Raw genomic sequence first — 13,552 nt, forward strand, 5'->3', positions numbered from 1 at the left:
GAACCGCGAAGGACAAAAAATGGGACGCGGGGAAAACCCGCCCTCTAGCGGTGGCTTGGGAGTGTGCAGTGGGTTGGGTTTTCAGTTTGTACCAGAAAAACATCATTAATGAAAAATATGAATCCAGAGACAGACAGACAGAAAAATAGATGGATGACAGACAGACAGACAGATAGATGGATGACAGACAGACAGACAGACAGACAGACAGACAGACAGACAGACAGACAGACAGAAAAATAGATGGATGACAGACAGACAGACAGACAGACAGACAGATAGACAGACAGACAGACAGAAAAATAGATGGATGACAGACAGACAGACAGACAGATAGACAGACTGACAGACAGACAGACAGATAGATAGACAGACAGACAGAAAAATAGATGGATGATAGACAGACAGACAGAAAAATAAATGGATGACAGACAGACAGACAGAAAAATAGATGGATGACAGACAGACAGACAGACAGACAGACAGACAGATAGACAGACAGACAGACAGACAGAAAAATAGATGGATGATAGACAGACAGACAGACAGACAGACAGACAGATAGATAGATAGATAGACAGACAGACAGACAGAAAAATAGATGGATGATAGACAGACAGACAGACAGACAGACAGATAGACAGATAGATGGACAGAAAAATAGATGGATGATAGACAGACAGACAGACAGAAAAATAGATGGATGATAGACAGACAGACAGACAGACAGACAGATAGACAGATAGACAGACAGACAGACAGAAAAATAGATGGATGATAGACAGACAGACAAATAGATAGACAGACAGATAGATAGACAGACGGACAGAAAAATAGATGGATGATAGACAGACAGACAGATAGACAGATAGATAGATAGACAGAAAAATAGATGGATGATAGACAGACAGACAGACAGACAGATAGATAGATGGACAGAAAAATAGATGGATGATAGACAGACAGACAGACAGACAGATGGACAGAAAAATAGATGGATGATAGACAGACAGACAGACAGAAAAATAGATGGATGATAGACAGACAGACAGATAGACAGACAGACAGACAGAAAAATAGATGGATGATAGACAGACAGACAGAAAAATAGATGGATGATAGACAGACAGACAGACAGATAGACAGACAGACAGACAGAAAAATAGATGGATGATAGACAGACAGACAGACAGAAAAATAGATGGATGATAGACAGACAGACAGACAGACAGACAGACAGATAGACAGATAGATAGATAGACAGAAAAATAGATGGATGATAGACAGACAGACGGACAGAAAAATAGATGGATGATAGACAGACAGACAGACAGATAGACAGACAGACAGACAGAACAATAGATGGATGATAGACAGACAGACAGACAGAAAAATAGATGGATGATAGACAGACAGACAGATAGACAGATAGATAGATAGACAGAAAAATAGATGGATGATAGACAGACAGACAAATAGATAGGGGATGGTATCTCAGGCGGTAGAGCTGGTGGTCTAGTCATCTAAAGGTTGCTGGTTGGATCCCAGGCTCCTCCTGCTAGCATGCTGTAGTGTCCTTGAGCAAGACACTTAACCCCTAATTGCTCCTGATGGCTGCGTCCGTCGCTGTTTGAACAATTGTAAGTGGCTTTGGATAAAAGCCTCTGATCAATGTAATGTAGATAGATATTAATCTTAAAGTGAATTATTGTTTGACCTGATACAGATTTATGCCAATGTTAGTTTTTATTACAAATAAATAATAAACAATTACAGAATATTATTTTGAAATTCCCTGAAAATGAAGTGAATTAGACCAATCATTTAAAATCATTCAAAATCAGCTCTGAAATGATGACGCCAAACTGAAATTGAGAATAATGAATTGATCTTATTTTATTTTTAATGTTAGACTGCCTTCTATTAATGTCAAGCACTTTGTGTATGAAATGTGCCATACAAATAAAGACGATGATGATGATTATTGTTATTATTATTCTTCATCTTTGTGTCGAGGGTAGATTTATTTTTCGTTTTATTAAAGAGGCATTTCCTGCAGGAATACCAAGGTGTTGGAGCTGCAGTGTCCTGTAGGGGGCAGTACCACACTAAGTTGAATGTGCTTTTCTCCACCTCCACCCAAAGCCACACACTGTGTTGGATGAAGGTGTTATTCCACCAAACACACACAACAAATAACACAAATAACTCTTTTATTTCATTTCCAAACTCATCAAGCAGTAACAAAAATACATATTTTTTCCAATAGGTACAATAATAGAGTTCTGATTCATCTAAATATTCATAGGAATGTACAATAAGAACAAAAAGTGCTTGAACAAAAATAATAAAAATAACAATAATAAAAATCTTTGAATAACAGTCATGTCTTGATTGGAAATCAATTTTGAGGAAAAAGCAGTTCATTTCACAAGGAGGTGGAGGAAAAGAGGAAGTGAAAAACAATAAAAACAATAGAAACATAAAGTTGCTTCTCAATGTGAGTCGAAATAAATGGACGAGGTCTGACGTGTGTTTCCTCTTCCTGTGGATGGTTACACACACACACACACACACACACACACACACACACACACACACACACACCTGTTTCACAGCTGCTCCTCCCATTACTCTGTTAAAACACATTACGATGTGTGTGTGTGTGTATGTGTATATTTACATTTACATTTACATTTACATTTAGTCATTTAGCAGACGCTTTTATCCAAAGCGACTTACAATCATTCAAACAGCGACGGACGCAGCCATCAGGAGCAATGAGGGGTTAAGTGTCTTGCTCAAGGACACTACAGCATGCTAGCAGGAGGAGTCTGGGATCCAACCAGCAACCTTTGGATCACTAGACCACCAGCTCTACCTACTGAGATACCACCCCCTATATATATGTGTGTATGTGTGTGTGTGTGTGTGTGTGTGTGTGTGTATATGTGTGTGTGTGTGTGTGTGTGTGTATATGTGTGTATGTGTGTGTGTGTGTGTGTGTGTGTGTTGAGAACAACTACACAATCACTGCTTCCAGACTCTGCTTTCCTCCCAAACAGTTGCCTCCACCCCCTGCTGTGTGCTGGCGCTGCATCGTCACCACCTTTCAAACGCAGAGTCCAGGGAGAGTTCGAGTGGAAAGCCGGGCCAGGAGGCAGCGCCACCACCTTCAACCCCCCCAGAGAGAGAGAGAGAGAGAGAGACCGAGAAACAGAGAGACAGAGAGAGACAGAGAGAGACAGAGAGAGACAGAGAGAGACAGGGAGACAGGGAGAGAGAGAGACAGAGAGACAGGGAGAGAGAGAGACAGACACAGAGGGAGGGAGAGCAGTGCAACAGGTGCATCTTTGTAATCAAGCCCCAAACGTCAGCTCCCTCCACCTCAGTCACTCTCTTTTCATTAAGTGAGCGATGGAGCGATGGAGGAATGGAAGGATGAAGGGATGGAGGGATGGAAGGATGGAGGGATGGAGGGATGGAGCAAAGGAGTGATGGAGGGATGGAGGGATGGAAGGATGGAGGGATGGAGGGATGGAGCAAAGGAGTGATGGAGGGATGGAGGGATGGAGCTATGGGAGAGAAAGGAGGGAGGAGGAGAAGAGGAGGAAGGAACAAAGTCCTTCTCTCATTCCCTGTGAAAACCACACCTCCACCCTCCACCCTCCTCTTCCAGAGAAGGATGGATGATGGAGTATGGAGGTGGAGCCAGGGTGTCGCAGGGTGGGGGTGGGGGGAAAAGCCTCTGACATGTTCTCCGTCTCCATCTGTCTCCACCTCCGTCTTCGTCTCCACCTTCGTCTCCATCTCCTGATCGAAACAAAACATGTGGATCTGAGCGACGCATCCCACCACAGGCGGCTCCACCGCAACACCAGGCGTCAGGCAGAGGAACAACAACTGCAGCACCACCACCACCACCACCACCACCACGACCACCACCACCAGCAGCAGCAGCAGCAGGGACCCTCCCACCGCCGCCATTTTGTTGTCCTTCCATCCAATCAGGAGGCTCGTTGTGTCTATGGGCGTGTCGCCAAGGGCCGTGTTTTTGGGATTGTCCATGCTGTTCGCCGCCGTCGCCACCATCGGCAGCGTCAGCACCGTCGGCACCGTCAGCACCCTCAGCACCCTCAGCACCGTCGGCACCCTCAGCACCGTCAGCACCCTCGGCACCCTCAGCACCGTCGGCACCATCGGCACCATCGGCACCGTCAGCACCGTCAGCACCCGGCCGCCACGTCTGACATGAAGTCGAACTCGTTGTGTCCCAGCCACAGCTCTGGAAGCTCGTTGGCCCGGTCCAGACCCAGCTCCACCACCAGGGACATCAGGACCTCCTCGTCCACCGGCTCGAAGTCAATGATCCCCCCAGCGGCGGCGGCGGGGGTCCCCAACCCGACGCCCGTGGCGCTCAGGCCTCCACCTCCACCTCCTCCTCCTCCTCCTCCGCCTCCTCCACCTCCACCTCCTCCTCCTCCGCCTCCTCCACCTCCTGCGGGGGCAGCAGTGAGGGGGCTCTGGGACCCGAATCCCCTCTGGGCGCCAGCCGCAGTTCCCCCTCCGGCCACCGGGTGTCCGGCGGCGGCGCCGGCCAGGCTCTGGTAGTGGGAGTTGAGCTTCTGCAGCTGCATGCTGGCCATGAGGTGTGGCCCCGTCTGCAGGCAGAAGCTCTGGGGCTTAGAGAGCGGGGCGGAGGGCAGGGAGGAGGCGGAGGAGGAGGCGGAGGAGGAGAAGGGAGGCGCCGGCAACAAAGAGGAGGAGCCGGAGGCGAGCGACGGAGAGAAGGGCGCGGCGGCGCTTTTGGAGGAAGGGTAGTGGAGCAGGGAGGAGGCGGAGGAGGCGGCGGAGGAGGACAGGTCCTTCATGGCGAGGCCAGGGAACAGCAGCGAGGTCATCACCAGGCGGAGCGCCACCTGCAGGAGCAGGGCGGAGTTAGTGGGACCACACCAAAGCAACACCACCCACTCAACACCGTCCTTCAGTTGTCTTCTATATTTCCAGATTTTTACAAAGCCTGAATAGTTCATGATTTTCCCAAATGTCGCTCAGTTCTCACACTTTTGCATCTAAACGTCAGATCATTGAGCCTCCTTCACGTCGTGGTTTTCTCTCCGTTTCCATTTGATTCATTCAGAAGAAAATGTATTGATATGGATTTACTACATGTTGTAATAATTCATTATCTATACTCCACTGTCATGGCTTCCAAAACAATAGATGATGCAACAACTGGAAAAATAATAATAATAATAATATTAATAATATTAATAGTATTAATATTCATAATAATAGCAATAATAATCACAATAATCATAATAATAACACTACTACTAGTACTAATAATAATAATCATAATAATAATAACAATAATAATAATAATAATAATACAATAACAATAAATATTAAATAATAATAACAACACACTAATAATAATATACTATAATAATACAATACATAATATAATACAATTCATAGAATAATAATAATAAATGAAAGGAATGTAACAAAACAAATTTTAACAGAGTGACTCCAGAATCATTTCAAAGATTTGTTTACTACGAAAAAATCACTGATAACACTTCCACACACACACACACACACACACACACACACACACACACACACACACACACACACACACACACACACACACACACACACACACACACACACACACACACACACAGTAAGGAGTTAAATACACAGGGAGCGAGCGGTGACATGATGAGTTTGATGAGGCCTGAGAACAGAGAGAGAATGAGGGGGGAGCAAAGTGGGGGAGGGAGGGAGGTGAAATGAAAGGAAGAAAGAGAAGAGATGAAGACAGAGAAGGAGGGAGGGAGGGAGGGAGGGAGGTGAAATGAAAGGAAGAAAGAGAAGAGATGAAGACAGAGAAGGAGGGAGGGAGGGAGGGAGGGAGGGAGGGAGGGAGGGAGGGAGGTGAAATGTGAGAGAAAGTGATGAAGAAAGGATTTCACAGAAAACAAGAAGGAGGAAGCAAAAGAAAGAAGGAAAGAAGGGAAAAGGGAAGATAAGAAAGATGATCAAACATATAAATATATGTGTGTATATATATACATATAGGTATATATATATCTGTATATATATATGTATACATATGTATACATATATATGTATATATATGCATACATATATACTGTATATACAATCAGCGGCCACTGTACTAGGTACACCTTGCTAGTACTTGCTAGTACTTGCTCGTAATTGCTCATACTTGCTATTTCCAGGTTGGAACCTGTTGCCTTCATTGATGGTGCATAGATTGAACAAGGTGGTGTAAACGTTCCTCAGAGGTTTTGCTCCATACTGACTTGACAGCATCACACAGTTGCTGCACCTCCATGATGCCAAGCTCCCGTTGCACCACCTCCAAAAGCCACTCTACTGGATTGACATGTGGTGAGGGTGGAGGCCAAGCTCCCGTTGCACCACCTCCAAAAGCCGCTCTACTGGATTGACATGTGGTGAGGGTGGAGGCCAAGCTCCCGTTGCACCACCTCCAAAAGCCACTCTACTGGATTGACATGTGGTGAGGGTGGAGGCCAAGCTCCCGTTGCACCACCTCCCAAAGCTGCTCTACTGGATTGACATGTGGTGAGGGTGGAGGCCAAGCTCCCGTTGCACCACCTCCCAAAGCCGCTCTACTGGATTGACATGTGGTGAGGGTGGAGGCCAAGCTCCCGTTGCACCACCTCCCAAAGCCGCTCTACTGGATTGACATGTGGTGAGGGTGGAGGCCGTTGGAGAACAGTCAACTCATCGTCATGTTGAAGAAACCACTTTGAGATGCTTTGAGCTTTGTGCTGCATTATCCTGCTGGAAGTAGCATCACAAGATGCTGCCCTGTGCTCATTATGGGATGGACATGCTCAGCAGCAACACTCAGGTACGATGTGGCCTTTAAACCATGCTCAGCTGGTACTAAGGGCCCAAAGTGTGCCAAGAAAATATCCCCCGCAGCATTACACCACCTCCAACACCACCAGCACCAGCAGCCTGAACCCTTGATACCAGGCAGGATGCAGCCATGCTTTCATGTTGTTTACACCACATTCTGCTCCGACCATGTGACGGTGGCAGCTGAAATGGAGACTCATCAGACCAGGCAACGTGTTTACAATCATCTATTCCTCATTGTTGGTGCCTGAGTTTCCTGTTGTGAGCTGACAGGAGCAGCACCCGGTGTGGTCTTCTGCTGCTGTAGCTCATCTGCTTCCAGGTTCCACGTGTTGTGCCTTGACAGATGCTGTTCTGCAAACCTTGGTTGTAACCGGTGCTTATTTGAGTGACTGTTTCCTTTCTATCGTCTGGAACCAGTCTGCCCGTTCTCCTCTGACCTCTGACCTCAACAAGGCATTTTCGTCCACACAACTGCCGCTCACTGGATGTTTTCTCTTTTTGGGACCGTTCTCTGTAAACCCCAGAGATGGTTGTGCGTGAAAATCCCAGTAGGTCAGCAGTTTGTGAAATACTCAGACCAGCCCGTCTGGCACCAACAACCATGCCACGTTCAAAGTGACTTAAATCCCCTTTCTTCCCCGTTCTGATGCTGGGTTTGAACCTCACCATGTCTACATGCCTCCATGCAATGAGCTGCTGCCATGTGATTGGCTGATTAGCTATTTGTGTTAACAAGCAATTGAACAGGTGTACCTAATAAAGTGGCCGGTGAGTGTACTTATATACATACTGTATATGTATATACATATATGTAAGAGCCAAAATGCTGTTTTGAATTTATGTTGTAATTTCGTTTGTGTAACACTGGGTGGCGCATGTCTGCAAATTTACCTCAGGTATATAAGTAGGAAATACCATGTTGTTGGCAGGTGTTTGACCCGGAAGGGCAAAGGGTTTTTGACCGCTTGCGCGCGGCCCCTTGTTGCTATGAGGATGGAACTGCTGTGGACAATGTGCTGTATGGGAATCAATGGACCACTTTGGATTTCCGCATCAAGATTGTCTACATGCGTTTGTTTTGTTTAGCACAGGGCAATCAAGTGAGCATAGCATTTTAACATCGAGCGCATCAGCCAGGTGTTCCCTGGTGTCAGGAACCTCAGTAGTTCAGTGTTAGACCGAACTCCTTTAAAAAGTATATATGTATCCATGTATATACATATATATGTACATATACACACACACACACACACACACACACACACACACACACACACACACACACACACACACACACACACACACACACACACACACACACACACACACACATGTACACACACACACAGAAAGTCTCTTTGAAGCTCATGTTAAATTCCCTGAGATGGTTTATATTACATGCAGTTCAAACAGCATGTGTGCTGTGACACACGCACACACACACGTACACACAGACACACACACACACACACACACACACACACACACACACACACACACGTACACACACACACACACACACACACACACGTACACACACACACACACACGTACACACACACACACACACACACACACACGTACACACACACACACACACACACACAGTCATGTGGCTCTTCTTTGAGTCAGTTAATCGCCTAATAATATGCACCGACCCCACCTCAACCCCCCTCCCCTCTTATTTGGGGGGAGGCTAATTGTTGCAGGCTTACATGCAGCTGCACCACACACACACACACACACACACACACGTGTACACACACACACAAAGATACCAAACAGCTGTCAGTGGCAGAATGTGTGTGTGTGTGTGTGTGTGTGTGCGTGTACACGTGTGTGTGTGTGTGTGTGCAGCTTTGCAGCAGATTGAGTCAAAAACAGGAAGAAAACAGGAACTGGAACCAAGCGGAAAGACTCTGTTTATATATGATGTGAGGGTATAAACTGAGTCAGACAGAGTCAGAGTATAGATAGATTCAAAGTATGTATATGTATGCAACATCCTGAATCTTGTGTATACATACATGTATATAGTGTATACATATAACATATATATATACATATATATATGTATATATATATCGTGTGTACAGTATATATATATTCATACTGTACACACTATATACATATATGTATACACACTATATATATATATATATATATATATACGTATTCATACTGTACACACTATATACATATATGTATACACACACTATATATATCTATATATATATATATATATATATATATATATATATATATATATATATATATATATATATAAAGATATATATATGCTTATGTCCTGCTTCCTGTCTGACTGACAGGGTGACATGTGCATGATGTCATTGTGGAAGTTATGTAAACACTTCCAGAACCTCCTTATGAACGTGCACGTGGTGCGTTCAGAGGCCGGGAAACCTCAGCTTCCAACAGACCAACTAACTTTTCACATGCGTCTGAAAGGACGTATGGAAGTAACTAATTACAACAACTTCCTGTACTGTGTGACGTTAGTTACCCTCCTGTAATGAAGTAGTTCCTTTTGTACTTAAAAGTATTTTTTCAATTCCCTTACTTGTACTGTACATATGGTTAAAAAATAAAAATGATGAATTCATCAAATAACATATTTCCTCTGTGGATATCCTTTTGATTTGAATGCATCAAACAGCAACAGTTAAAAAGTAACTCGTACTCTGAGTACTTCCACTATCATGTCAGGACCGTGACAGTAAGCTCACCTTGTGAAGGGGCTGGAACCTTCCAGTCGGAGCTGGATGGAGAGACTCAGCAGGAGGGCTGGAACCTGGGCTTTGGAGGGAGAAACAGATGAAAGTCCAGGAAAAATGAGTGTGAGCATGGACCCGCTCCTCCCTCGCTCCCTGTTGTAGCTGCTTCAGACTCCAGAGGAGGTTTGGCTTCTCAATGGACAGTGAATCAGACACACTGTGAACCCCTCCTCCCTCCTCCCTCCTCCTCCCTCCCGCCTACTGGGAATCCAAACCCAGGTCTGGACTACCAGTGGATCTGGATTATATTATTATAGTTATATTCGTGTATTATTCTTTTTAAAATATTTTTGAATTTATTTTGGCCTCTGTAAATGACTTTTGGTTGCACCTCCTGTACGAATTGTGCAACAGGAATAGAGTTTATAATTATTATTATTATTAGGTGTCCTGCACAAAGTGTGGGAACCCGATTGTTTTTGTTCACATTATTATTATTATTCTCCGGCTGAAGGTGCCTGGCGCTCAGAAACCCTGAAATCCACAGATTGTTTTCGGGGCGGTCCAGGTTTGATCAACATTGGACCAAATCTGTCGGAGGAGTTAGGTTACAAAAAAAAAAAAGCAATGAGAGCGGAAGTAGGGAAGCAGAGCGCTTTGTGACATCATCATCCAATTTGGTACATACTGTATGTGCAGGGTGTGTCCCAAATAGGAGCCTTTCTGTGTGGAGTTTGCATGTTCTCCCCGTGCTCACATGGGGTTTCCTCCACCTCACGTCAGTAAGGACCCCCACCAAAAACATGCACACATCACGGTCTGACCAGCGATGGACACTCGTCACCTGGTCCCCGGGCGCGTCCACCAACGCTGCCACTGCTCCTGGCTGCCCCCCCGGAGGAAGCACAAGGCAGGATGGAGAAACGCAGAGGAGCCATCTCACCAGCACCACCCAAAGCATGTGCGTGCGTGTGTGTGTGCGTGCATGTGTTGTTGTGTGGTGCTGTGTGACAAAGATTGGTGCATTGGTGCAATTGCTGTGACTAACCTGGACTCCATGCATTGCTGCCTGCGGCTAAATTTAACAACAATAACTAATAATAATATCATTTTATAATTATTATTCACCTTGGTATTTTACAGGCTAAAAGTGTCACGGTTGAGGTCTCGTTAGAACCGGGACGTCTCAGACATCTTGTGCTTCAAGTTTTATCCAAATCGATCCACAAGCGGAGCAGGGATCAGTGAAAATATGAAACATTTGACCGGAAGTAGCCGAACGTTGGTGCATCGCCAACACACTAAGGCTGTAAAAGCTGCGTTCGGGTGGAGCAGCGAGATGAGCTCGTGGCGTAAGACGCTTTGTGACATCATCATCCAACTCAGTATAGATGTGCGGGGTGTGGCTAGACTCCATCCCTCTGTGTAGGTGTCTGTGTGTAGTCTGACCTGCCTGACGTGGGCGGGGCTTTTGGATTGATATTTGATCTCTTTTGTTCTTTTTGTAAATAAAGACATTCGGTTCCCACGGCGTGTTAGACGCAGCGTTTGGTCCCTCCCCTCGAGAGGGGCGGGATTCGAGGAAGTCGTGAGATCCAAACTGCAGGAGGCCATGATGCGTTTCATGGACCCGAAAGGCATCGGAAAACTAGGACCCGAAAAATTATGACGTCATTAGGTCACTACGTCATCGTTGCCGGACGCGGCACCAACCGACCACCGTCACCGAGAGAGCAGCTCTACTTCCACTGACGCCACGCTGACAAGTTCTGCTTTACAGGCGAACATGGAGGGTTGTTTTCAAGACAGGAGGGCTGCACCGTGTAGACCGTGTAGTGGTTGCTCCACGAGATGAGCAACCAGGAGACGACAGACCGGGGGAGCCCATGCTGCGTTCAAGTAAACTGGGAAAATCGTGCGTTTCAGAGAACCTGCAAAACTGTAAAACGCACCCAACACGACTAAACTGGACCCTGTGTACCGCTTCCTGCAGATATTTTTATTATTGCTATATTATTATTATTATTAGACACCGAAACAAAAACAATTTGATCAACTTCTTGTCAACTAAAAAAGAAAATGCTCAAAATGCTCATAAGACAATATAAGATATAAGATAATTAAGATATAAGATAATATAAGATAAAGAAGAAAGAGCCAAGGACAACTTCCTAAGAGGTACAAGCTCGACTCCAAGGTCAAGGTAAGTCAGTGTCTGATCGCACCGTCCGTTGCTTTTTGAGTGACAGTGGGCTCCATGGAAGAAGACCCAGGAGGACTCCACTTTTGAAAGAAAAACATAAAAAAGCCAAACTGGAATTTGCTAAAATGCATCTTGACAAACCACAATGCTTCTGGGAGAATGTCCTTTGGACAGATGAGTCAAAACTGGAGCTTTTTGGCAAGTCACATCAGCTCCATGTTTCAAAGAAAAGAACACCACACCTACTGTGAAAGATGGAGGAGGCTTGGTTATGTTTTGGGGCTACTTTGCTGCGTCTGGCACGGGGTGCCTTGAATCTGTGCAGGCTGTGAAAGCTCTGTCTCAGTTGCAGGTCATGGGTCCTCCAACAGGATAAGGACCAAACTACCTGTTGACAGGTGCAAAATTTGCTAATCTAACGATAAACTGACAAAAAACAGACAATTAACAGATGATTTAACAGCCTCTGGGCGAAGTTTTTCGAGAAAGTAAAAAGAAGCCTTTTCAGTGGATCACAACTCAATCAAGCACTTTGACAAGGAGCACATTGTGATGCTGGACGACTGGGTCAGAGCATCTCCACAAGCACAGGTCTTGTGGCTGTTCCCGCTGTGCAGTGGTTACTAGCTACCAAAAGTGTCCAAGGAAGGACGAGCGCTGAACCGGCCACAGGGTGACGGGGCCCAAGGCTCATTGATGCACGTGGGGAGCCAGGTCTAGTCCGTCTGGTTCCATCCCACAGAAGAACTACTGCAGCACTAATGGGTGGAAAAGTGAACCGTGCTGTGGTAGAAAGGTGTAGAACACACAGTGAATGGCAGCTTGCTGCGTATGGGAGCTCACAGTGTCCATGCTCTATTTCTGTCGAGCCGCCGCAACTCCTTCATGTACACGACCACAGGTCATTCGCGGACCCCAGCTTGAGAACCCCTGACCTATAACACCATTACCCTTGACCTACTGAATACCCAGAACTGAGGTTCGTGGCCCCCTACAGGTCAGTGAAAGAATGGCAAAATAAATTATATTGAATTTTTTGACAGACATGGTGTACACTGTGAAACACACATGAAGATATTAAAGATGATATAATACTGTTTTTGGTGCAGGGCCCCTGGGGGCCCTAAGGGGACCCGCCCCTGCTATATGAGATCCAGTTTCAAAGGCTGCCACACACACACACACACACACACACACACACACACACACACACACACACACACACACACACACACACACACACACACACACACACTAACACTAACACACACACACACACACACACACTCCACATTTGGTGTAAATTTCCGGCTGTGGAAGGAAGTGGAAAGGAAATAAAACGACCAAACACCTCGTGAAGTTACTCCACCTACACCACCTCCCTCCGTAAGGTTACAAACGAGAGTGACTACTCCACCTCTGTACAGTTATTACTCCACCTCCAACAAGTTACTATCCCATGAAGAGTTATAAAAAATAATTGAAGTGTTTGTTGTTGTTTTTCATGATATTTATTTAAAGAAATAAACGATTTAAAAGCAACAACGTGAAACCTGAACCAAGAACACACACACACACGCGCGCGCGCGCACGCACACACACACACACACACACACGCACACACACGCACACAGTAAATCCTTCCCTCTCTCACACAAACAAACAGAATTTCAAAACCAGTCGACAT

The 13,552-nt window shown here is 45.6% G+C and overlaps 1 protein-coding gene and 1 pseudogene across 2 annotated transcripts in view; one reads left to right on the forward strand and one right to left on the reverse strand.

Moving 5' to 3' along the window:
• Positions 1–13,552, forward strand: part of LOC307247463 — a 442,915-nt pseudogene that overhangs the window by 37,027 nt on the left and 392,336 nt on the right. The gene's annotated exons all lie outside the window — the stretch shown is intronic.
• LOC307247324 (histone deacetylase 8-like) overlaps positions 4,225–13,552 on the reverse strand; it is a 36,548-nt gene continuing 27,220 nt past the window's right edge. Inside the window, exons 11-12 of the mRNA XM_080023470.1 lie at positions 9,675–9,739; positions 4,225–4,919 (exon numbers count right to left, since the gene is read on the reverse strand). Coding sequence (XP_079879596.1) covers positions 4,227–4,919; positions 9,675–9,739 — 758 coding nt within the window. The 3' untranslated portion in view covers positions 4,225–4,226. The remainder of the gene's footprint in view (positions 4,920–9,674; positions 9,740–13,552) is intronic.

Source organism: Zeus faber (assembly GCF_960531495.2).
Source record: "Zeus faber genome assembly, chromosome: 22".
In the NCBI taxonomy this organism is placed as follows: Eukaryota; Metazoa; Chordata; class Actinopteri; order Zeiformes; family Zeidae; genus Zeus; species Zeus faber.